This window comes from Chelonia mydas, chromosome 12 (assembly GCF_015237465.2).
Source record: "Chelonia mydas isolate rCheMyd1 chromosome 12, rCheMyd1.pri.v2, whole genome shotgun sequence".
In the NCBI taxonomy this organism is placed as follows: Eukaryota; Metazoa; Chordata; order Testudines; family Cheloniidae; genus Chelonia; species Chelonia mydas.
The window spans coordinates 24,781,373-24,806,112 of NC_051252.2; the positions used below are offsets into that span (position 1 = coordinate 24,781,373).

The 24,740-nt window shown below is 41.5% G+C and overlaps 1 protein-coding gene across 4 annotated transcripts; it reads right to left on the reverse strand.

Moving 5' to 3' along the window:
* Window positions 1-1,306: 1,306 nt before the first annotated feature.
* LOC102944378 (carboxylesterase 5A) lies at window positions 1,307-24,739 on the reverse strand. 4 transcript variants are annotated; one of them, XM_043526359.1, is made up of 13 exons: window positions 24,617-24,739; window positions 14,442-14,646; window positions 12,896-13,034; window positions 12,054-12,187; window positions 11,310-11,463; window positions 10,724-10,828; window positions 9,678-9,785; window positions 7,314-7,454; window positions 6,432-6,512; window positions 5,701-5,848; window positions 3,539-3,688; window positions 2,654-2,726; window positions 1,307-2,552 (listed from the first exon to the last, which is right to left on the reverse strand). In XM_043526359.1, coding segments are annotated over exons 2-13 (1,422 nt in total). In that variant the 5' UTR covers window positions 14,444-14,646; window positions 24,617-24,739; the 3' UTR covers window positions 1,307-2,365. The 4 variants fall into 4 exon arrangements, with proteins under 4 accessions (XP_043382294.1, XP_037733317.1, XP_043382293.1 ...); XM_037877389.2 differs by lacking the exon at window positions 24,617-24,739 and adding an exon at window positions 23,727-24,559 and having other exon boundaries at window positions 9,678-9,791; XM_043526358.1 differs by lacking the exon at window positions 24,617-24,739 and adding an exon at window positions 23,727-24,433.
* Window position 24,740: the final 1 nt, after the last annotated feature.

Sequence of the window (24,740 nt, forward strand, 5' to 3'; positions counted from 1 at the left end):
GGTCCAGGGGCGGTCAGGGAACCGAGAGCGGGAGGGGGGTGGATGGAGCAGGGGTCCCTGGGGGGGCCTGTCAGGGGGCAAGAAGTGGGGGGGTCGGATAGGGGTTGGGGGCTGGGCCATGCCTGGCTGTTTGGGGAGGCACAGCCTCCCCTAACCGGCCCTCCATACAATTTCAGAAACCTGATGCGGCTCTCAGGCCAAAAAGTTTGCCCACCCCTTATGTAAACATTAATCAGACCCACTGGAAAGTGACATTGCACTGTTGGAATTGTACAGTTACATTGTATCCTCCAGAGACCAAATTTTTCATCTCTAAAATCAATTCTCCCCTCTCACCTCATGTAACAAAAATAAAACTGCACGTTTGAAAGTCACTGCTGTTTACCTTAGAGCAAGAACCAGGGATGTTAAAAATTAAAGGTCAGGTTATAACCACCTTATGCAGGGTGTGCAAGGTCAGAGAGGGCACAAGAAGCCAGTCAAAATTGCAATCCTACAAACAGGGTAGGCTTTCTGCCAGCACCCCATAGGGTGCAAACTACCCCAAAAGCGGCAGGAAGAGATAGGGCTATGGGCTGAGTGGAACTAGCTGACTAGCAGGCATGTATGCCGCAGTCTCAAGGGGCAGAGCTGCAGGCACCTTTCCTCAGCACGCCACAGTGGAGTTCCAGAAGGGCTTTGTGTCTTCAGATACACAAATCCCTGTAGTATTAATCAGGGGAGTACAGCTTGAAACCACTACAGCCTTGGGGAACAATCTTGCCACACTGGGCTCAGATCCACCGAGCTTCTGTTTCTCACAAGCAGTCCTCTCTCAGTCTAGGCCCTCTGCAGGGTCAACTTTCCCTTTCAGCTTCTGCAGATGGGTTCTTTTCTTCCTTTTCCCACATCTGAGTCCCTGAGCTTCCTTCTAAATGAATCAACCCAGTTGGTCCACAGCAATCATCTGAGCTTTGTGTTGCTTCTGGCTGCTCTGCCTTCTTGATCTAGCTGGCATCATGAGTTACAAATCATAAGCACCCTTCCTTAGCCTTAATCCACCCTGCAGGGAGACGTGTGAGCCTTATGGATTTAATATGCTTGAAAACAATTTCAGAACAGTATGAACATCATGGGCGGAGCTTCTGAAGGGGTCTTCCAAGGAGATATTCCAGGCTGAAACATGCAGTACTATACATACTTATTCATCTTGATTGTAAGTAGAATCCTGTCTTTGTATGATGAGCATTTCAGTATGTAACATTGTGTGTGACACTGGGACAACTTTTGCTGTGTTTTTAAATAGTTACTTAATAGAGGCAACTAATTTTTGTTTGAGGATCACATCTTTATTCCTGTTATTGTATTACAATTTTTATCAGTTTTATCTATCCTTGATCACACACAACGACATAATCTCTGAGGTATCAGTAAACAAAGAAAATTTCAGTGGCTCAGATTATTTCATTTTCCATTGCTTTAATTTATCCAGGGAAGAGTAAAAGACAAATTAATCAAAAAAGGGAAATTATCTGATACAAAATCGAATGTTGTGCAATTTTACAAGTGAAAATATTACTGAAAAATGTTAGATGATAAGAGAGATGTTAATGTTTCTTTTCTTGGTAAGTTATTTGCACTGTGTTTGGTATGGGAGAGTGTGGTTAAGCTTTTAGCAATATTACATATATGTGTACGTACATTGAGATTGGCTAACAACCTTTGCATGTGTGATCTTTCATTTTCTGTTTAAAAACCCCCTCCCAAAGCATTAATATAAAACAAAAAGCCCTACCTAGCATAATTCAAAGTCTGGTTGAGGAAACAGAAGCATGCATCTCAGGATATAATTTGGCCCTATATTTTTAACATTTCCCCACCAGACTTTTCTGATATTTGAAATAATTTATGTTCCAAATTTTATTCCAGTCCATTATCAAAATGTAGCTATTTGAGGGGAATATGTGTTGCTGTTTAAAAGATACACACCATGTTGGATTCATATCTCAGAAGATGGGTCTCTTCCTGAGATACAGAGTTCTATTTCCCTGTACTTCCTCTAATACAAGATTATCCTTTACATTAAATCCCTAAATGCTATATCTAGTCTTCCCTCCAATGCCCCTAGTGCCTCAATTACTTCTGTGGGACTTTTTCAATTGTTAATATCTCCTATTATTTAATGTAAATGATCTGGAGTTTTCCACTTTGTCACATATTTCGCTAGTTAGCAACAAAATCTCTATAATGTCCAGAGCTTTGCTCTCACTTCCCTCAATCAAACTAAAAAATGTGCTAACAAGATTAAACTTTTTCTGTTGAACCAACATTATCTGGTAGAATTTTGCTGTGACAAATTGAAAGATACAAATTTAAACATTATCATTTATAACTCTGAGTGCTCTTTCCTGTCTTCAGTTATTTTCTTCACATTTTCAGGGAAGATCTCTGTCCAGAACTCCACTCTGTTCTGTTTCAGTTTCTCTGCTTTCTTTTGCTTTAAATTTAATTCCAGGTATTGGTCATTCAAATCATAGACTGGCCATTCAACCAAACCTTTGCCATTAGGATTTCTGGAAATGACAGAATGAAGAATAAAATCCCCATTTAATCTATTGAGACTAAACAAATTCAAATGTTACAACATAATATTTTATTATAGCATTATTCTCACCCATTTCGAGCAAAGTTAGCCCAATATTTCATTATCGTTCGGCTGAGGTGTTTCTCTTCCTCCGTAGCTTCAGCTGAAAGGGAGAATATGTAAATGTAACTATTTTGTAAAGTAAAAAACCAAAACAAAATGTTTGAAATTATACATGCATAATATCAAAGCATGAGTGCATTAGACTATTCAAGATACAAGTTACAACAGAATTGCTTAACAGGGAATGACGCTTACAGATTTTTATTGTTTAGATATTATTCTAGCCTGTCTAATGCTAGTATTTTCAAAGTTTACCAGCCAAAAGAATGATGAGTTGGCTCATTATATATGTTCCTGAGCATTCAGTCCTTGTTCTAAAATCATACATAAATATGTTTGCATCTCAACAGATCGTGTAAAGCTGCTATTCCTAGTCATTCCCTTAGAGAAGCGAGAAGGTACAGTGAAGAGGAAAAAAAAAAGCTGTGAAGACAGGTTCACAGCATAGATGTGTGCTAAATTCAAAACCACATCATAGTCCTGATGCACAGGCGGAAAACTGGTTTGTCAATATACATGTATTTCCACATACAGGGTTTAAAAGATGCAACAGGGTGTAGAAAGAAAATGCCGTAAGTACCACTCTAAAGATAACCCTCAATAAAAGAAAAAATGTACGAGCTTAAATTATGTGGACGGAAGAAGGGAAGGACAAAAAAAGTACATCAGTGTTATAAGGAAAAAAAACCAAAATTAATGAAAAAAATAATTTACCCATCTTTTCTTTGTTTGCAAAAGTACTTAGTTCAACGAAGTGTGGGTCGTATTTGTTTAAAAGACAAGTATGCATCCATACTGTGAAATAGATTTACTTTACAATGAAAGGATAATATCTGAAAGATGAGTCCTTACCAGTTATGCCTGTATCATCTCCCAAGAACGGCATACCAAAGACAAAGAAAAGTTCATCTGAATGATCCGCCTTTACAAAATCTGGCCTAGTATCTTTAAAAATACTGGGTCCATGCTGGAATTCATAAAAGTAGAGAGGAGCGCCAGAGTCTAAACAAGATAACATTGAGAATCAAAGCTAAGATTACAATTACTGTGCTTTCCACAGGGAACCATTAAATCAGATCAACAGCTTCATGCACGTTCTGAAATCTCTTTTCATATTTTAAAAGGCTGCAATAGATTAAATCTTGAAATCAAATGCTGACTAAAATTCTAGCTCAGCTAAGGTTTAGAATAGTTGTTTCTGAACTAGATTTCAGAAAATACAAGAGGCTGGGGTACGAGCAGACTAAATTCACTGATTTAATATCCCTCCCGTCCTCTCCCTCGATCTAAAAAACACACACCACCACCCAAGACCCGACAATAGTATTGGATACAGAATAATTAGAACTAAATGAACTTGGGGCCAATATTTCTTTTAGCTGCATCCAATAGTAAATGAAGAAACAATGTTTTGACATATTGACTGAAAAATATGAGGGCGCTACCATAGGAGAAACACCCATTAGCTCCTGGTTTAGCTGAGGAAATCCGACCTCAGTGTTAACATGTTATGTTTTTTCATGTAATTTATTTCTGCTGCATAAAACTTGATCCTGCCTAACTCTAGAGCACTCTCTCCAATATTAGATACTAGACAGAGCAATAGGATCTAGTAACCAAGAAAGCGTTGACAAAGTAAAGGTGGGCTAGACTGAAGAAGGATAACCAGTACAGTAACTCCTCACTTAACGCTGTAGTTATGTTCCCAAAAAAGGCGACTTTAAGCGAAACGATGTTAAGCGAATCCAATTTCCCCATAAGAATTAATGTAAATAGGAGGGGTTAGGTTCCAGGGAAATTTTTTTTTTGCCAGACAAAAGACTACACACACACACAAAGTTTTAAACAAACAATTTAATACAGTACACAGCGATGATGATTGTGAAGCTTGGTTGAGGTGGAGGAGTCAGAGGGTGGGATATTTCCCAGGGAATGCCGTACTGCTAAATGATGAACTAGCAATTGGCTGAGCCCTCAAGGGGTTAACTCATTGTTAATGTAGCCTCACACTCTACAAGGCAGCAGGAATGGAGGGAGGGGAGACAGCATGGCAGACAGAGACAGACACACACACCGTGTGTCTGTGTGTGAGAGAGAGAGATGCGCATTTCCCCTTTAAGTACGCTGACCCACTCTTAAGTACACTGCCTTGTTAAGTTAATCAGCAAGCTGAGACCACAGCTGCTGCCAGGAAGCTCCCTCCGTCCTGAGCCCTGTCGTGTGTCCCCGTGCTCTATGGAGATGGGTAAGCAGGGTGCAGGAGCAAGGACACCCTGACATTAACCCCCTTCTTCTCCCCCGCCCCAGCAAGCAGGAGGCTAGGGGAGCAGCTCCAAGGCAGAGGGCAGGAGCAGCACAGGACAGTGGGGGGAGGGACAGCTGAACTGCAGGAAACTGATAGCCAGCTGGGCGGCTGCTGCACAGGGAACTTAGGGGAGTGGGGAGCTGATAGGGGGCTGCCGGTCCACCTGGTTCCAAGTCCCCACCAGCTAGCTGCATGGGGCTGCTCTTCCTGCAAACTGTGTACAAAGCAGGCAGCTGCCAAATGACGTTATGAGGGAGCATTGCCCAACTTTAAACGAGCACGTTCGCTAATTAATCAGTAATGTAACAACGAAACAACGTTAACTGGGAACACTTTAAGTGAGGAGTTACTGTACCAGTAACTTCAGAAAGCACAGTCTAAACTGGAGAAAAATGCAGACAACATTTTTTCCAAACAAAGGGAGATAAGGGCATGAATCAAAGCCTACTGAAGACAACAGAAGTCTTTCCCTTGATTTTCCATTTGGATCAGGTCCTAAATGAGGATACTTGTCCTAAATGAGTTTCTCCACTGAAGGAAACAGCATAGGAGGAGAGAGCAGCATGGCAGAAAATTATCATGTGCAAGTGCCAAATCTTGAATCAATGAGAATTTTGCCATAATACAAATTTAGTGCTACAGTGATTTATTCTCAGCTGAGTGCCAACTGGGAGTTGGTCTGAATTTTTGACGTTGATTGGAAATTCACCTCTATGATATTTAGACACTTGAAGAGCTGGAATAACAAAGAGGAAATCTCCCATCAGATCCTGAAATCGGTCTCGCAGTTCAGCAGGATCATCTGTGTCTCCTAAGTATTCATCTGCTACCACAGACACAGATTCAGATGGAAACTTCTGTAATGAAGGATGGAAATACAACATTAACGGCAGCGTTTAGTGTGCTTCTCTCTCTCGAGTTCTTTCTCAGTCGTGAATTAATAAATACTATCAATTGGTTTTTTATTAGTGCTGGAGAAGCCAGAAGTGATGTGGCATTTTGGAACATCACTCTGGACAGTAGAGATTCAATGTATACACATTCCCTAAGGAATACAATTATAAAACAATGTAATAGCTATAAACAAGAACAGGAAAAGAATAGTCATACACAGCTTATGTTAAAGGAAACCACCTCTTTGAAGGGGCTGGAGGGGCACAAAAGATACTATTAGCTTCAGTGTGGGAACCTTCTTTTATTTACTCTCCTTGTGCCTCATATTATATGGCAGTATGGAGCCACCAATTCCTAATATTCCATCCTTTCACAGGGGATGACACCAGAGGAGCCAAAGTTAGGTCTGGAATCCACTACTAAGCCACTGAATGCATAAATACTGCAAAAATGAGATCTCGCCAATAGCATCATATAGCCCCAAATGTGGAGTGGGTTTAAAATGAATATTAAAATATCACCCAAATTAACCTGCTGGTCTCTTACCAGTTGTGAAAATGTCAGCTGCAATGATGAGATTATGGTTTGTTTCTCCATCCCTTCTTCTATGCCAGAAAAGTTAAGTGCCTGTATAGTTAAAATATAGTTTTTCCTTTTTATATTGATTAAAATGATTTGATACCATGTGTTATTTAATTCATAACTACTTACTGCTCCATTTTATACTAGCCAGTAATTATCATTCATCATTTATTAAATATAAACTTATTCTTTAAATATGAAATTATTTAAGTAACCGGAAAAATGCTTGATGGTTGAGCAGATGGGCACCAAAAGTTGTGACAGTCTGAGTTACTGAAAGCCATTTGGACATACTGATACCAGAGATCAGATTTAGTACCATTCTCTGAAGACCGTTTGACAGCACACGTTAAAACATGTTCCTTTAACAAAAATTACATGTCTAAAAGTCTTCACACAAAAATTAGAGTTATTAATCAATGACAATATAAATTGTGGGATTAATCAAAACTCTCACAGAACACACGACATATTGGCAGTGTGTTCTGGGTTCCTGGCAAACTCTTTGGAAAGACCAATAAATGTACAATATGTTTAGACTCTGTGAGACACTGGAGAAGATATTAAAACATTTGCTGGGAGATGTCAACCCCCATGCATTTAAAAGAGGGGCAAGGCTAATTCAATATGAACCTGATCCATAGTCCACTGATAACAATGACATCAAAGAGTGCTGTCTGATTTATAGGAGTAAGAACAGAGTGTAGACAATGTAGAGCAGGGATGGTAGAGCTATATTTAAAACACTACATGTTAGGGGACTGCACTTTGATTCTGGTCCTATGGAACAACCTCATATTTTGTAACACAGGAATTAGTGTAGAAAAGTAATTAAAAATGTCTTACTGAAAGAATAAGCCAGCCATATTCATGGTTATTTACTCCTATTATATATGGGACAGTACTGAATTCTTTGGCAGCCAGCAGCTCTTCAGGTTTCTTTGGCATAAACGCACCATCTATAACTGCAAAGAAATATGTCCCTTGCTGTAAGAAAAAAATCAATATATTATTTTATAATTATTTCTTCCTCTAGATGACATTGAAAAATTCCCACTGCTGAGCCAAGCCAAGCCGAGCCAAGACTAAAGTAAGTACTCACAAGTTCTAATATTTTACAATCCAACACAGAAGAGGGTTGTAAAAGCCATTAACAAAGCCCTCAAGTCTCAGGCTATTTTTATTACTTTGCCATGTGCTTCCTTGTGGAATATCTACACAATGTATGTGTGGGGTACGTTAGGTCTATTTCACCTTTTCCATGTCAGAAATATGTGGGTGCATGGAGGGAAAATATGGCAGAGTTTTGCATACTGGGAAATAAATAAGGAGGGTTACAACACAATAAAAACTAGGTGTGAGATTTTCACCATTCTGTTGGCCTAACTCTGCTCCCACTGAAGTCAATAATAAAACACTCATTTATTTCAATAGGAGCAGTTAAGTTGGACCGAGAACTCTAGAATGTTCCATTCCAGATGGCCAAGATTAATATATCAGCTGAATGTACCTTGGAAATGTGTGTTATTAGCTTGATTTGTATAAGATGTATAGTTAAGACTTCAATAATATGGAAGAAGAATTTCAAAGAACCTTTCACATGACTACAAAAAAGAGAGGATGGTAAATTCCCAGCAGTGGCATTTATACTGCTGTGTAACGTACTTTAATTCTGCCTTCTAAGAAAAAAATGACTCTGGCATTGGAAACATTCCCTATGAGCTAGCTATATTTCCCAGTTTGACAGGGACAATTAATTTATTTTTCACAACAGGTGAGCAGCAGCACTGACCCGAAGAGGCTAGCCCAAGAACATGAAAATAATCCCAGGTAAGGGTGTGGCCACATGCTAAAATTAGCACACATATGTCCAGTATTTCTGGAATAGAGGATATATTTTCTTGCAATTCAAACATACATTTCTGGAACAACATATCTGGAAATGACAGAATGGAATTGAAAATGTGGCCTCACCTGGTGTTTAAAATTGAGGGTGCCAAGTTTTTTGTTTCCATGACTAACAGTGCACATAAAATCTGGTTTGCATATTGAAACTGCATTTGTGGATGCAAATCTGGTGGATGCCTAAGTCCTCAGAACACTGCATGTCTCTGATCCCAGGCTGAGTTTAGCAGCAACAGCAACACTGCTAGACTGCGGAGGTTGGAAACAGAGAAGAAGCTTCTCTTCTAGAAGGCTCTTTATTGGCCTGGCCAATAGTCCAGTGGACAGTTGTTGGCTCCCCTGTAGTCTCTGAAGGCTGAAGTGAGCCTTCTGGACACTTCTGGAAGATCATAGGATTGGGGAGAGGGTCAGCCAATTGTCCCCTAAGGACTTCTGGGCCACAGAAGAGAGTTTTAAACCACTAGAACTTCCTTCTAAAGAAAACATTAATGGTCTTTTAACTTTATATTTGGGAGCTCCACCGTCACTAACATACTTCCTAGGCCAACTCTCCATTCCCCACAGCTGCTGCTGTTCCTCTTTTTCCTCTCTACCCTGAAATACCTTTCACAGAAATGGAGGCATTCCTGAATTCACTCTATCTGCTGACAGCTGGCTCTGTGAAGCCTGCTTACTTTCCCATTCTAATGCTTGATACAGAAGCCTCGGTGTGCAGATGTACTATAAATAATCAGAAATAAAACTGCAATAAACTTTGCGTGGGTGTAGAATCAGTGGGTAGCAGAATAAACAAGTAATAAATGTCATAAAATTAAAAATGGGCTTGAACCCAAGTCCTGGATTCAGATATTCTTGGACTTTGTGGAGTCTGAAATGTGGATTCAAATTCTGAAGCTCAGTGGACCATCCTTGTATGAAACACTCAGTCCTGGTCTATGCTAGGAACTTGTGTCAGTCTAACTACATCACTCAAGGGTGTGGATTTTCCACACCCTTGAGTGACACAGTTATACTGACCTAATCCTCATTGTAGACAGCACTATATCAACAGGAGGGCTTCTCCCATTGACACAGCAACCACCTCTTGGGGAGCTGGAGTACCTACACCAATGAGAGAAGCTCTCCTGTTGGTGTAAGAAGCATCTTCACTGAAGGGCTACAACGGCACAGTGTAAATGTAGACAAGCCCTAAATATCAGTAACTGCAGTAAGGGCCCAATCCAAAGCCTACTGAAGTCAATGGGAGTCTTTCTACTGAGCTTAATCAGCCTTCCGGCAGCTCCCAAACTAGCAACTCTCACCTACCTTCATTAGATCAGCACCCAGGGTCATTATTTCCTTATCCATTTTCTTCCTTAAACAGTGAACCATGGCAGAACTGGTTGTCTCACAGCCAGATATATTAGCAATTACCTGCAACTGTTAATAAAAAAGAACGCCTGAGAGAGGTGTGATAAAAACAAATCATCCATCAATAACCAAAACTGCTCTAGTATGATGGATTTTAAAAAGTGCCCGCCACAGACAAGTTACCAGTGTGCAGAGGCAATTAGATGCTTCCTATGTCAACTCTCCATTCCATACATCTCTTGCCTTAGATCAAATGGTGGGTGTGTGAAAATATAGACACCCTCAGATTATGGCGTATGGAGATATGAACAGGAGTCTGCAGGCCCCGTGTTTGAAGACTACTTTCTGTTTTCTCAGCAATATTCAAAGTAAAACAGGCTATTTACAAAAGCTTAATCTTCAACAGATATATGCTTTGATGGGTCTCAGTTGTAATTCTGGGGTAAATTCGGGTTCCTTTGATTGCAGTCCTTTTTCTGTTCCCTTTGTAATGTCTAAGGCTTCCTCGTCTCCTAACATTTTTTTTTAAAAACATTAGAAAAGTCAAGTTCTAACTCCTATTTTTCCTCCCGGATTTGGAAAGTAACAGCACAGGACACTGACTTCTCCCAGTTCAATAAATGAATCTGTTGAGTTTGGCAGATTATTGCAGCTAAATCCAGACAGTCTAAAACTCAACATCCCCTCTTTTTTTTGTTGGAAACTAGCAGAGTTGCAGCTCAGGCATTAGCCTCTTGTGATGTTACATTCAAAGTCTTCCTAGAATTGCAGAGGTCCTACAGAAAAAGAGGGAAATCAAAACCTGATATTTTCAGTCTACAATTTTTGTTGAAGTAGGAGAAACTATAAATAAAACCTTTGAGATCATCTTTCTCCATCAGGAAAGAACAGGAGGGTGCAAACATATGGTGGTTAATTTGAAACTCAGTTTTGAAAAGGTCTCAGGCACTGGAAACTTGGTATTTTAGAGAAATACGGTTAAGGTAATACTGAAAACTTACGTTAGCAATGGCTTGAGCATGGGAAATAAAGAAGCCAGGAAGTGGAGCAACTCCACTTTCTGATATGGCTTTATGGAACAAACCTTTTGACAATGGAGATAAAATCTACAAATGAAAAACAAGAATATAATTTACATGTTAAAATGCAGATTTGATACAATCCATGACTGACTTTACTTCAGAAGCAAGATTTAAAAGTGAGGCTTGATTCTAGACCAGGGATCGGCAACCTTTGGCACGCAGCCTGCCAGGGTAAGCCCCCTGGTGGGCCGGGCCGGTTTGTTTACTTGCCATGTCCGCGGCTCCCACTGGCCGCAGTTTGCCACTCCACGCCAATGGGGGCTGTAGGAAGCGGCAGCCAACACATCCCTCAGCCCGTACTGCTTCCCGCAGCCCCCATTGGCCTGGGATGGCAAACCGCGGCCAGTGGGAGCTGCGATCGGCCAAACCTGCAGACACAGCAGATAAACAAACCGGCCCGGCCCGCCCGGGGGCTTACCCTGGCAGGCCGTATGCCAAAGGTTGCCGATCCCTGGTCTAGACTTACTTAGTGTTCTTAATACAAAGGTATTTATTGGAAACTTACATGTGCTCCAACACTGAATGCTCCTGCAGACTCTCCAAATATAGTAACAGACTCTGGATCTCCTCCAAAAAACTCAATATTTTCCTGAACCCACTGCAGAGCTGCCACTTGATCCAATAAGCCCCAGTTTCCACGAGCATGTTCATCACCAGTACTGAAATCAGAAGTGTATATAGGGTATCAGTCATAAAACCACCGGCTATTTATTCCTTATTGTCTGGCATACAATACTGGCTCTACAGAACAAAAACCATGCGGATACTTTATTCTTACACCAGCTTATTCAAAGTCTATTTCTGAGCCCCAACGTATGGCTTTGAGTACTACAGGCCACTCCTGATCGTTGCTTGACTTTCAAAGGAATAGTTTTGCACTATACACGTGAACTCCAGACAACATAATATTACAGACAGAGCATTTAGCAACAGGCACATATCAAGTTACATTATAGGTTTAGGCTGACCAGATTAGCTTTCTGTATTTTATAATTTTTTGTTTGACTGTGAATTTTTAACTGATGTCAGGGCATCCAGAGTAGAACGGGATAGGTGCTTTTTGTCATTAAAAATGAAAAGTAATAATAAAATTAATTACTTGGAAAAAAGATGCTGTAATTGTGCAGTAAGAAAGGTTCACTCATCATGAGCGTACTTCCTATCATGGGGTGTGTGTGTGTGTTTTTGTGTGTGTTAGTTAACAGAGTACCTGGTTTGAGCAGATTCATAGTAACAAAACATGTCTCACCTAAAGAATCCAATGATACCTAATCTATACTGGACAGCTACTACCACCACGTTTTCATAGGCGGATAATGCCGACCCATCATATATCGAAGCCCCACCTATCACCAAAGCTCCTCCATGGATCCACACCATAACCTGAAAAAAGCAGGATCAGTTACAACTATTTGTAATGATGAACTTGCTAATTTTGTAATAAATGACAAAAACAAATCAAAGGGTTGCAGGTTGCAATTTATATAAACAGGATTATTATTTTTAAAGCAACAGTTTAGTTTTAGATAGTGCTCAACAAAGAGAAAACAAACTGTTGTTTATGTACAACATTTACTCTGTTAGAAGTGTGACAAGTGACCCATGCTAAGGACCAATACATTTTTATTTACTTTTGTCACCAAGACCATGATAATGTATTTTAAATATCCTTTTTACCCAGTGTCATTCACTTATATTTATGTACAGTGCTTTGACATTTCAAAGGGTATCTGAGGCTATTTACACTAACCAAGTTATCTTATTGAAATAATGTTCAGCGTTTTCTTTTGTTCGATTGTTTGCTATAATTCATATATGGCTCTTCACTTTGTATTTCTAACAAAGGTGCTCCTGCCCTGTGACTCAGCAGAACTAGGATGATTATTTTTTATTATTTTACAGCACCCAAGGGAATGATGAACATCTTGCAATATAGATAAGAAGTCATGATCCCTACTCTGAAAAGCTAATTTCGGATCTGACACAATGAAAAGGGGAAAGAGAACAGTAGTGGGAAGCTGAGAGAGGAAGGACAGGTTAACGTTAGTAGGTTAACATTAGTAGGTTAAACCATTAAGTAGGTTTGCTTACAGGTAACTTAGCCTTCTTGTTTGAATGGGCAGGAGTGTAAACATTCAGATATAAACAATCTTCAGAAACTGTTAAGGGAGGTAATTCAGTTTTTAACATTGTTTCTATTGTCTTTATCCACTCCATGACTTGTAGGCACCTTTAATGATATAATGAAAATGCCAGTGTTCAGTAAAATGATAGTAACACATGATCATAATATTAGTTTTATCTGATACTAGATTTCTGACAACAGCATTTCTAAAGCTGAACACAATTACAGAGTGATCCAAAAATTCACAACACCACATTAATCTTGAAATAAGGAAACCAGCTTTAAGTAAGAATTGCAATTGATCTGAGTTACAACAGAAAACCCCAGTCACCTATACCCTCCTGGCATTATAATCATGTAGATTTGCCTCTTACTTTGAACACATATTATTTTTGTTTCTGCGCAACTCATGAAAGTCAAAATATAACCAAAAGAGCTCTTAAAGCTTCAGATTGCCTTATCAAAGTCCAACTCAGTGGATCAGTGGGGGAATCATTTTGCTTGGAAATGTGTGAAACAATAACTAAGCTATCAACTTATTTTCAAAAATACTACAAAAGGCATTATTTGGAAATATTCAGTATACAAGGGGCTGCCTGCTCATTTACAGCTCCCTCCAGCCAATATGCTGGAGATGTTGGATAATGAAGTAAACAGCACAGTTGTTTATAAACTCCTACTGAGAATAGGTTTCAGAGTAGCAGCCGTGTTAGTCTGTGTTCGCAAAAAGAAAAGGAGTACTTGTGGCACCTTAGAGACTAACAAATTTATTTGAGCATAAGCTTTCGTGAGCTACAGCTCACTTCATTGAATGCATCCGATGAAGTGAGCTGTAGCTCGCAAAAGCTTATGCTCAAATAAATGTTAGTCTCTAAGGTGCCACAAGTACTCCTTTTCTTTCTACTGAGAATAGTCTCCCTGACCTCAGTTGAGTCTGCATAGCAGGAAGAGGAGGAAGTGGGAGAGAACATCACTGATGAACAGTGAGAATTATTTATTGCAATGGCCATAAAATTGAAATTACAGTTAAAAATCAATCACATATAAAATCTTTTCCAGACAGCTTGACCCCACTTAAACTGACCTAGCAGGGCTTATATTCCAGATTTATTTACTGAGGGCAACATTAACTAGGTTGGCAGAGTATCCAAAATTTAAATGTAGACTCTTATTCTCATTTTATTTTTCTAAAATAAAGCAACTGTTTTCACAGCTCACACTCAAATGGATCTCTAACTATATATTAGTGTTGTGGTGTTACTGGGCTATTTTAATAAAGGACAAGGACACCATTCAATTCACAAGAGAAACGACTGGAGGATTTTAGGAATTTCACATTTTCCCTTTGGGACCCACCATTATCATGCAAACACATTCAATAAAGCCGAACTCCTTTGCTAGGATACATAATGTTACACAACCTCATTAACCAAAAAAAGGCATACATGATGCAATTCAGATTCATTTACTAAACAGGGTAGATAGGCAAAGCCTAACACAATCGGATCTTACATTGGTGGGTAGGAAATTGCAGCTCTCAGACCTTTCCATGGCTCTGCTTGTTGTGGTGGGGAAAATCTCAGGGATCCAAGAGGTGGTTTTGCAAAAGGAATTCCAAGAAAAACATTCACGAGCCTGTCTGCTCCTTTCACGCTGGTCTGTTTTCCTTGAAGTCGCCCATATTTGGTAGTCACTTCTGGTTGTGCACCTTTATGCCCTGTGCAACATATTGATAAGATATTACCACATTCTCAATGAGGCAGATTTCCCAGGGCATCAAGTGCTGCTCAGACAATCTTCCACTTTTTTTCCAGGAAAACCTGCCTTACAGTGAAATTCTTGTAAGTATTGTAAGAAGTTGTACTTGTAAGAAATACCAAGGAGCTCAATCTATTTACATTATCCAAGAAAAGGTTATGAGATGACTTAATCATAGCCTATAAGTACCTACATGGGGAGAAGATTTGAGATAGTAGAGGGCTCTTTAACCTAGCAGACAAAGGCATGACAAGATCCAATGACTGAAAGCTGAATCGAGACTAGATAACCCCAGACTAGAAATAAGTTGTAAATTTTCAACAATATAGTAATTAATCACTGGAACAACTTATCAAGTCATATGATAGACTCTTCATTATTTTATGTCTTTAAATCAATATTGGATGTCTTTAAAAATATATGTTCTAGCTCAACCACACGATATGGGCTTGATGCAGGAATTACTGGGGGAAATTTAATGGCCTGTGTTATGCAAGAGGTCAGACAAGATGATCCCAATGGTCCCTTCTGGCCTTACAATTTATTAATCTTTCTTCGATGCTTTTAGCATAGTCCTTTTATTTGTTTGCTATCATACATCAAAGTAAAAGTACTGTTAAAATAATTACTTCTTCCCTTATAGTATTTCACTATAAGAATTTTATCGTATTTCCAATTCAGAAGCAGAAATATGCTCTGATAGTGAGAGTTGGGGTGTAATTAGGAATAGGCTGCAAGTTTTTAAAAAACAACAAAAACGATGGGTTATCTGATACTATATGGTTGAAAAGTGGCCAGTCACCACTTTGGATGGGCTATTACCAGCAAGAGAGTGAGTTTGTCTGTGGGGGGGCGGAGGGTGAGAAAACCTGGATTTGTGCTGGAAATGGCCCATCTTGATGATCACTTTAGATAAGCTATTACCAGCAGGAGAGTGGGGTGGGAGGAGGTATTGTTTCATGGTGTCTGTGTATATAATAATGATATTCTGCAATTTCCACAGTATGCATCCGATGAAGTGAGCTGTAGCTCACGAAAGCTCATGCTCAAATAAATTGGTTAGTCTCTAAGGTGCCACAAGTACTCCTTTTCTTTTTGCGAATACAGACTAACACGGCTGTTACTCTGAAACCAGTCACCACTTTTATTACTTAGCATACTCCCCTGCATGACCTTTCATCTATCTCACTGTTTTGTCTCTTGTAGAACGTGAGCTCAGACACTGTTCGGGTGACGCTGGTAACAAATAATTATCTTAATAAGTAAGACGAATATATTCCCTTCAGTTGACCCAACATTGTGCCTAAGAAAACAAATGGTTCCTTCCATTGTGTTCCCTCAGCAGGTCAACTATTGTCCCGATCCAGCAAGGTGCTGGGTACCTTGCAGGATAAGGATACATGAGGCCAGATTCAGGAATCACACAACAGCAGGTTATATGATCATGCAGAGCACTAACTCTCAGGCCTAAGGGTTGGCCCAAACTAGGTATTTCACTGATCATTTTTTAAAGCTGCTTTACAGTTGAAAAGAGGAAAAAATGTCTGCGCTAGATATTTTAGGAATACCTTCAAATATGTTATTGACCTCTTGCTTTAGTCACTGTTACTGACTGCTTTGGTTTGAAGGATTTCTTTCTTTTGGGTGTTAATCTTTCTCTGCTTCATATGTACTTCACAGAGAAGATGTAGCTTGAAATTTTCAAAGCATCTAAACCATTTGGATGTCTAATTCCTATTCATTTTTAATAGGTTTTGGTCAAAGCCCTCTACACCAACATTCCACACAAAGATGGACTACAAGCCGTCAGGAACAGTATCCCCGAGAATGTCACGGCAAACCCGGTGGCTGAACTTTGTCCTCACCCACAACTATTTCACATTTGGGGACAACGTATACCTTCAAATCAGCGGCACTGCTATGGGTACCGCATGGCCCCACAGTATGCCAACATTTTTTATGGCTGACTTAGAACAACGCTTCCTCAGCTCTCGTCCCCTAATGCCCCTACTCTACTTGCGCAACACTGATGACATCTTCATCATCTGGACCCATGGAAAAGAAGCCCTGGAGGAATTCCACCATGATTTCAACAATTTCCATCCCACCATCAACCTCAGCCTGGACCAGTCCACACGAGAGATCCACTTCCTGGACACTACAGTGCTAATAAGCGATGATCACATAAACAACACCCTATACCGGAAACCTACTGACAGCTATTCCTACCTACATGCCTCCAGCTTTCACCCAGATCACACCATTGTCTACAGCCAAGCTCTACGATACAACCACATTTTCTCCAACCCCTCAGACAGAGACAAACACCTACAAGATCTCTATCAAGCATTCTTACAACTACAATACCCACCTGCTGAAGTGAAGAAACAGATTGACAGAGCCAGAAGAGTACCCAGAAGTCACCTACTACAGGACAGGCCCAACAAAGAAAATAACAGAACGCCACTAGCCATCACCTTCAGCCCCCAACTAAAACCTCACCAACACATCATCAAGGATCTACAACCTGATGACTCATCACTCTCACAGATCTTGGGAGACAGGCCACTCCTTGCTTACAGACAGCTCCCCAACCTGAAGCAAATACTCACCAGCAACCACACACCACACAACAGAATCACTAACCCAGGAACCTATCCTTGCAACAAAGCCCGTTGCCAACTGTGTCCACATATCTATTCAGCGGACACCATCATAGGGCCTAATCACATCAGCCACGCTATCAGAGGCTTGTTCACCTGCACATCCACCAATGTGATATATGCCATCATGTGCCAGCAATGCCCCTCTGCCATATACATTGGTCAAACTGGACAGTCTCTACGTAAAAGAATAAATGGACACAAATCAGACGTCAAGAATTGTAACATTCAAAAACCAGTCGGAGAACACTTCAATCTCTCTGGTCCCTCGATTAGAGACCTAAAAGTGACAATTCTTCAACAAAAAAACTTCAAAAACAGACCCCAACGAGAGACTGCTGAATTGGAATTAATTTGCAAACTGGATACAATTAACTTAGGCTTGAATAGAGACTGGGAGTGGATGGGTCATTACACAAAGTAAAACTATTTCCCCATGTTTATTTCCCCCCCACCCCGCCCACCCACCCGACTCCTAAGTGATCATTCTCCTCACAGTGTGTATGGTAAAACCCATTGTTTCATGTTTTTCGTGTATATAAATCTCCCCACTGTATTTTCCACTGAATGCATCCGATGAAGTGAGCTGTAACTCACGAAGACTTACGCTCAAATAAATTTGTTAGTCTCTAAGGTGCCAAAAGTACTCCTTTTCTTTTTGTGAATACAGACTAACATGGCTGCTACTCTGAAACAAATTCCACGGGCAACTTTGAAAATCTCACCCATAATTTATTGTTTGATTTTCTTTGGTCTTTGCACACATACAAGGTAATGATAGTCTGCAGAATTCTAGATGGCATGGACATCTTTTAATAACTTGTGTTCAAAGAGTCTCTTCTTTACAAAAAGTGGAGTACATAATACATTCAGGAAAAGGCTTATAAAAAGCACCACTCAACTTGGTCTTTCTGTAAAGACGTGTACACCTTTAAAACTAAAACAAATAAAAATGACAGCTACATTTTTATTAACTGGAAAAAAATACAAACTGGTATCTTCAAACTTAGGTCCAAACCTGAACTAATCCATATGGGTATTTGTGAAGAACCTCATTTATTTCAATGGGTTTCTACACAGGAGTAAGAGTCTTCTCTGTGCAGATGCCCTTGACTGTCAGCATTTTCAGGCAAGGAATATGTCACTTTCTATGTTTTTAAAGTACAATGTACATTTGCTACACTACATACATGATTTGCAACAAAAAGGAAGTAGTAAAAGTGTTTACTAACTTCTCACTATAGTAAAGAGCTTCACATTATTATTAATACTTAAAGATACTACTATCATTTTCATAATAAAAATACTCCATAAACCTTTTGCAGTGAGGTGCAGTTTCTTAGGGTTTAACTTATTAAATGTATGTAGTATGGATATTTTTCATTTCTTCCTCTTCTTTCTCCCATTCTGACTTTTCCTTAGACTTCAGGTGGTTATAGGTCAGCTCTGACCAGCAGAAGACAGTGTGCTATTTACCACAATTTATCACGTAGATAAGCATTTCCTTATGTATCCAACTTTTCAACTGAAGTCTTTGAGCCTGATCATGAGAGATGCTGACTGCCCTCAACTAAGTCCATGGGAAGCAAAGGCATAGGCATAGGCATTCAGTACTTCTGAGAGGTGTTGGTACTCCATAGGACCTGGTCCTTTGACTGAAATACAAAAGTTAATTAGGCAGAACGCTGAACTCAGTATTGAATGTACTGTGGCAACATATTTTTTAAACAATAAGCATCTGTCTATTCTCACAGTTTTACCATGTTGGTTTGTACTTTTTGTATGACTGACTGGGCTCACTATAACCAGAATTACGATTGGATGAATTATGGGGGCTGTACTTTAGTATTAGGCAACAGCAGCATAATGCATGACTTTTCCCACAAATCTCTTGAGGAGGCAAGTATTAGCTCCACTCAGAGTTACTAGCATCTATATGAACCACCAAAAGGCAAAAAAGACTTCATTCAACATAATTTTCCTCTTCCTTATGAATATGTAATGACTTTTATAAAAAAGGATAAGGTAAAATAGGCAATGTTTGTTATTTACTGAACACAAGAAATCAATATGTGACCATTAAACAAAGACGACATGCCTACGCTGCAGGCTTAACCCATGCTCTTACCCCCCATAATCCTCACACAAAACCCTTATGCATGTGCATGTGTTTTGAACCTATACCTTTTTGCCCATCTGGGGGTATAGGTTAGAGCACAGGGTCCTCTTTAAGGTGGGCTCTGACCAGCCCACTTTGCAATTAAGATGTAGCCCAGGTCACAGCTCAGGTTTTGTCAGCCCTCTAAGCCTGTAGTTTCTGGCCCTCCTACCTACTCACTTCCTACTTGCCTCCTATGTGCCTGAAGCTACAAGCCAGTTTATACCCACCAGGCCAGCATTTAGTTCTTCATTCCATGCACCCATGCTCCATTTCTGCAGTATTCAGTTCACCTCATCCAAACAGCCCTAGAAGATGCCAAGTAAGCACGCTGCTAGCTAGCCAAAGGATCACACCAGGGTTCTGATTAACCTCTGGTGTGACTACAGCAAAGAACATGACTTTGGGAGAAGCATCCAAAATCTGCACTTGTATGATACATATCTCTAAGAGGTGGGGATCAAGCTGACAGTTGTTCAGTGGAAGGAATGAATTCAAAACCTAAAAAGCATATACCACAAGGCAAAGGATGGCAATTGCAAATCTAGCAAGTGCCAAGCTAAACATAAAATCTGTTCCCATGGCTAGCGGTTACTCTCCTCTAAAGGAGATGAGAACCATTATATAGGTGTGCAGCAAAGGGATTAAACTAGATTTTGTGCAACATGCGTGCACATGAGTGATTACATTGAATTGAAATGAAAGGCAGAGAAAGAAGGTGACCTGGTTATGTGAAACCTGTGACAAAGGTATGAAAGGAGTTGAGGCATGGGACGTCAGTGACCCGGCCCTTGGGAGAGGCTAGGCCCCAGCCCCAGCCCCTCCTCTTGTGTCCAAGGCCGCCCCTTTCTGTCCCCCTTCCCCGCAGGAGCCCAGAGCACACTGCAGCCCCTGGCCCCAGCGCCAGGTGATGAGGCCCCAGCCTCGGATGGCAGCACCCCCAGCCCCAGTGTGCCCTGTGGCCCAGCCCCAGAGTGCTAGGCGGCGCAGATGCAGAGCCCCCATCCCTGGTGCACTGGGCAGCATGGCTCCAGCCCCAGCCGCCCTGCCTCCCTGAAGGAGGCAGGCCAGCCAGCTAGCTAGCCTGGGCCAGCCAGGGCTGGGAACAGCAGGAGGGGGCCTGGCCTTGGGGTGGAGCGTGGGCAGGGCCACAGTAGGCTGTTTGGGTAAGCACAGCCTACCTCTGCCTAGGATATCTGCCGCCCTCGAAAATTTGGGGCACCCTGGGTCTTAGTGTCCTCCCTCCCGCCTCTTCCTATCCCAGTTTTGACCCATCCTGCAGGCTCCTACCACAGTTGGCTGCTGCAGCCTGTTGACTCTTCCTCCAGAGGGGATCTAGTACTTAAAAGTGAAAAAACCTGCCAGACCTATTAGCACAACATTGAAACTGTTAAAGAGCCATTCAAGTGGTAATGAAGCCATTTAACAGGCATTTGCCAACCTCCAGGTATATACTGTTAATTTCTGAATTTACTGACAAAAACAGTTGTGCATTACTGTAATATTGACTCAGAACATGTAGTCTACAGGACCTTAGTTTAAAATTTGCTTTAAAAATATTTCATTAGTGTGTTGCTGAAGATTATAAAATCACATCTGAAAAAAATCCTTGCATAAATTTTTAGATGCACAGTCTGAGTATTCACCTTTAGCCTGAAATGCTTGGATCTTCAAACATATAGTTTTTTAAATAAATCCTTCAAAAGACCACCCTTATCTAAAATATACATGCGAGCCCAGGCTGCCGTCAGGCATAGGGGCACCAGTGTAAAAATACTGCATAGGACTCCATAAATCCTAAGGACGGCCCTGCTGCCGCCCATGAGTTGAGGGCTTGATTTATATCATAACGTCCTTCACTTTGAGATAAAAATACTATTTTATTGTAAAATCAATGTATAGCAATAAAGAAAAGTCTTGTAAGTAACAACCAATTTCATTTACATATTTTCAGAAACAAAGAGTTCACAGCAACAGTTTCTCAAAATTTTTTGTGTGTGCAAAATTCCCATTGACTTCAGTATAGCCAGGACTTCACCCCAGTGTCTATTTTTCGCTCCTGCCCTAACAATTATAAAATGCTTCTAATAATTCACTCGAGTTTTGCCTACCAGTTTGCCTGTAACTAGGCACTTTGTCTTTTTGTACTCCCAGAGCAGAGGTTCACTATATCTATGAGATAATAAATTTCATAGCACCGAATAAAATTCTACCACTTTCATTTTACAACTAACAAAAAACAAACAAAAAAAACCAGAGGAAAGCCTAGATACTAAAAATTACACTTCAACAAAATACATTCACCCTTGGCCTCTGAGTGAGGCACAGCCTCACTGTAAACAGACAATTGTGAAGGTAACACCTCTTAGTTTTGTGCAGTGTTATTATGTTGGATCATATTAAAGAAGTTCCGTATTAAAATCACAAAAGAGTTTGATTCCCCATAGTTTAAATTCCAGGGTATTAAGAGGTCTCTTGGTTTTTGGTACTGTTTCTCTCCCTCTATGTGTGAAACTTGCAAGCTGCTAATTGCGTTAGTACATTCTAAGACAGAGTCTGTTCTCAAAGCAATTCACACAGAGAGAGACTCAAAGCAATACTCCGTAACAGAAACAGCACCCAGAGACTCCCCGCCCTTTTGTTGTATTAACAATTGTGATTAAAATAGAGACAGAGGATGTTTGTGGATGGATGCTTGGTATGGATAATAACTGAATGATCAGGGAGGTGCCAGCCTAAGAATCCAGTGTCCATCGGCTGAAGAAGGCGTCAAGTGGAAATAACCAGAGGACCCCCGGAGGGCAGACTGGAATCCACCCAACAGCCTCAAGAAAGGGAGAACCAAAGAACAAGATAACATCTGGCAGCACGGCGCCGTCAGGAATGTGCTATCTGCTGACTGATTCAGCAACAGCATGATGAAGCAATTCCCACAGACTGGTGCAGGAAGAAATTCCTATAAAAATGGACTCTACGAAGTGAGAACTTTGGGGTCTGATTCTGCAAACCAACTTCCAGGAGTGTCAGATGAGCATCTGACAAGGCCCTGCTCCCTCCTCATGTCCAGGCCACCTGGCCAGTGGCTTGGCATGAGCAACTCTAAGGCTGGTAACTATGATAACAACCTTGCAGAACCTCTGTGTGTGTGTTTGTAGGAATGAATGTGTGAATAAATATGAGATTGAATGGAATGTTATAGCTATAACTAACTGCTTACTATGATTCTTTCTGTATTCACAATAAATGTGGTATTTTGCCTTTTTCCCTTTAATAAGATCCTGCTGGTTTTTGATTTATTGGTATAACAGCTGGAGCCATGTCATCCCCAGGATATTAGAGACAAGGTGGAGAGGTAAAGTCTTTTATTGGACCAGCTACTATTGATGGGAGAAACAACCTTTCATGCTCCACAGTACTCTTCCTCCGGTCTGGGAAAGGTACAGAGGGCTTGTCTACACTGGCAACATTAAAGCGCTTAACATGGCTTGTGTAGTCGTGGCACAGTGACACTCCCAGCGCTCTAAAAAAACAAACACCCTACCTCCACAAGGGGCATGGCTCCCAGTGCTGGTGCACTGTCTATACTGGCATGTTACAGCACTGAAACGTGCAGTGCTCGGGGCGCTGGGGGGAGGTGTTTCACACTCCTGAGTAAGAAAGTTGCAGCACTGTAAAGTGCCAGTGTAGACAAGCCCTTAGACTGTCACAACTAAATACAAGAGCCAAGACAGTTTGGCATACATAGTTAGCACATATTCTGAGTCATTGGTTTTCCAACTGCAGGTCGTGACCCAGTAGTGGGTCACAGAATGTAAAGCACTGGATCGTGGCAGCTCTGGTCAGCAATGACCGGGCCATTAAAAGTCCTGTCGGTGGTGCTGCCCGGCTAAGGCAGGCTAGTTCCTACCTGTTCTGACACTGCGCTGTGCCCTGGAAGCAGCCAGCAGCAGGTCCGGCTCCTAGGCGGGGTGGGGGGGCCCACAGGGCTCCATGCGCTGCCCCTGCCCCAAGCACCGGCTCCACACTCCCATTGGCCGCTTTCTGTGACACTTTTTTTTTTTTTTGGGGGGGGGGGGGATTAGTTGTGTATATATAAGACAAAGCCCCTAATATGGGTCACCCTAACAGAATCAGACTGAAAATGTTAAAAATATCTTAAGGGTCCCGTGCTTATATCCCTTCCTGACTTCTCCCATCAGTAAAGGAGGTTATATTTACCTTCAGTTGCAATCACAAGGAACCATGCAGTACAAATCAGAGATCCGAACAGCCAACTCCTGACAGCAGATTGCATTTTCACGTCTACGCTAACGTTCTCTTCTAATTGCCAAAATGCAGGCACAGAGGTCACATGGCCAGAAGAGTGACTAAGGGCTTGTTACTAAACTCTAGATCGAAACAGATATGAGGTAAAAGTCCCTGGAGATATGTGTTAGAAAGGAATTAATTTCCACCCCATCCCTAAGTGAATAAAAAAGCCAGTTCTGGAGACAGGTTGAACAAGAGCTACCAAGACCAACCCTGATCACTTATCTACAACAAACCCCACTACAAGGAAGTTCTCCAATTCATCATTCTTTCCCTGACCACTGGTATGTCTGGCACTTTGACAAACAGGTCATTGGCCCCAGTGAGTTTGCAACCTAAAAATCTGCATTTTGGGGTTGCTCAGCCTGCTGGCAAACACAAGCACTTTGAAGGGTCGTGGGATTGGGCTGAGTTACTGCTTTGCCACGGTCACAGGAAGGTGCCGTGGGAGCTTGAGAGCGTCTCCTGTTGTAATTCGGGGGCAGAACGAGTGGTTTTCACACGTGTGTTGTTCGGATGCACTTTGTGGGCTCTTGTTTGCATGCTCCCCCGATCCCAGGCACCTCACTGGACGCGACTCGCTTCACTGTTGGCGCCCGTGCGTGCGGGGACGATGCGATGCTGACTGTCTGGGCTGGAGGCTGCAGCGGGGCAGGGGACAGGGCAGCCGCAGCCCCAGCCCCGAGCGGGCCCTGACCCAGAGCATCCCCCGCGGCCTGCCCGCCGAGAGCGGGACCGCGCGGACTCCACCGGCCCCGCCCCTCCGGCCCCAGCCCTGGCCCTGTGCTGAGGAGACTCACCTCCCTCCTCCCAGCAGGGGCCGCGAGAGCGCAGACGCGCCTCTCCGCTGCCCGGAAGTGTGCGTGCTGCAAAGACGTCCCCTTCCGTTACCGGAAGTGTGTCCGAGCGAGCGAGGAATCTCGG

Excerpts from the sequence above, each read along its gene's own strand:
- LOC102944378 (XM_037877389.2), bottom strand. The coding sequence starts at position 23,802 with ATGCAATCTGCTGTCAGGAGTTGGCTGTTCGGATCTCTGATTTGTACT. Across the intron at positions 14,647-23,726 it reads CCTTGTGATTGCAACTGAAG|GGCATAAAGGTGCACAACCA; the intron begins GTAAATATAACC and ends TATGTTGCACAG. Across the intron at positions 5,849-6,431 it reads AGCTGACATTTTCACAACTG|AAGTTTCCATCTGAATCTGT; the intron begins GTAAGAGACCAG and ends CCTTCATTACAG.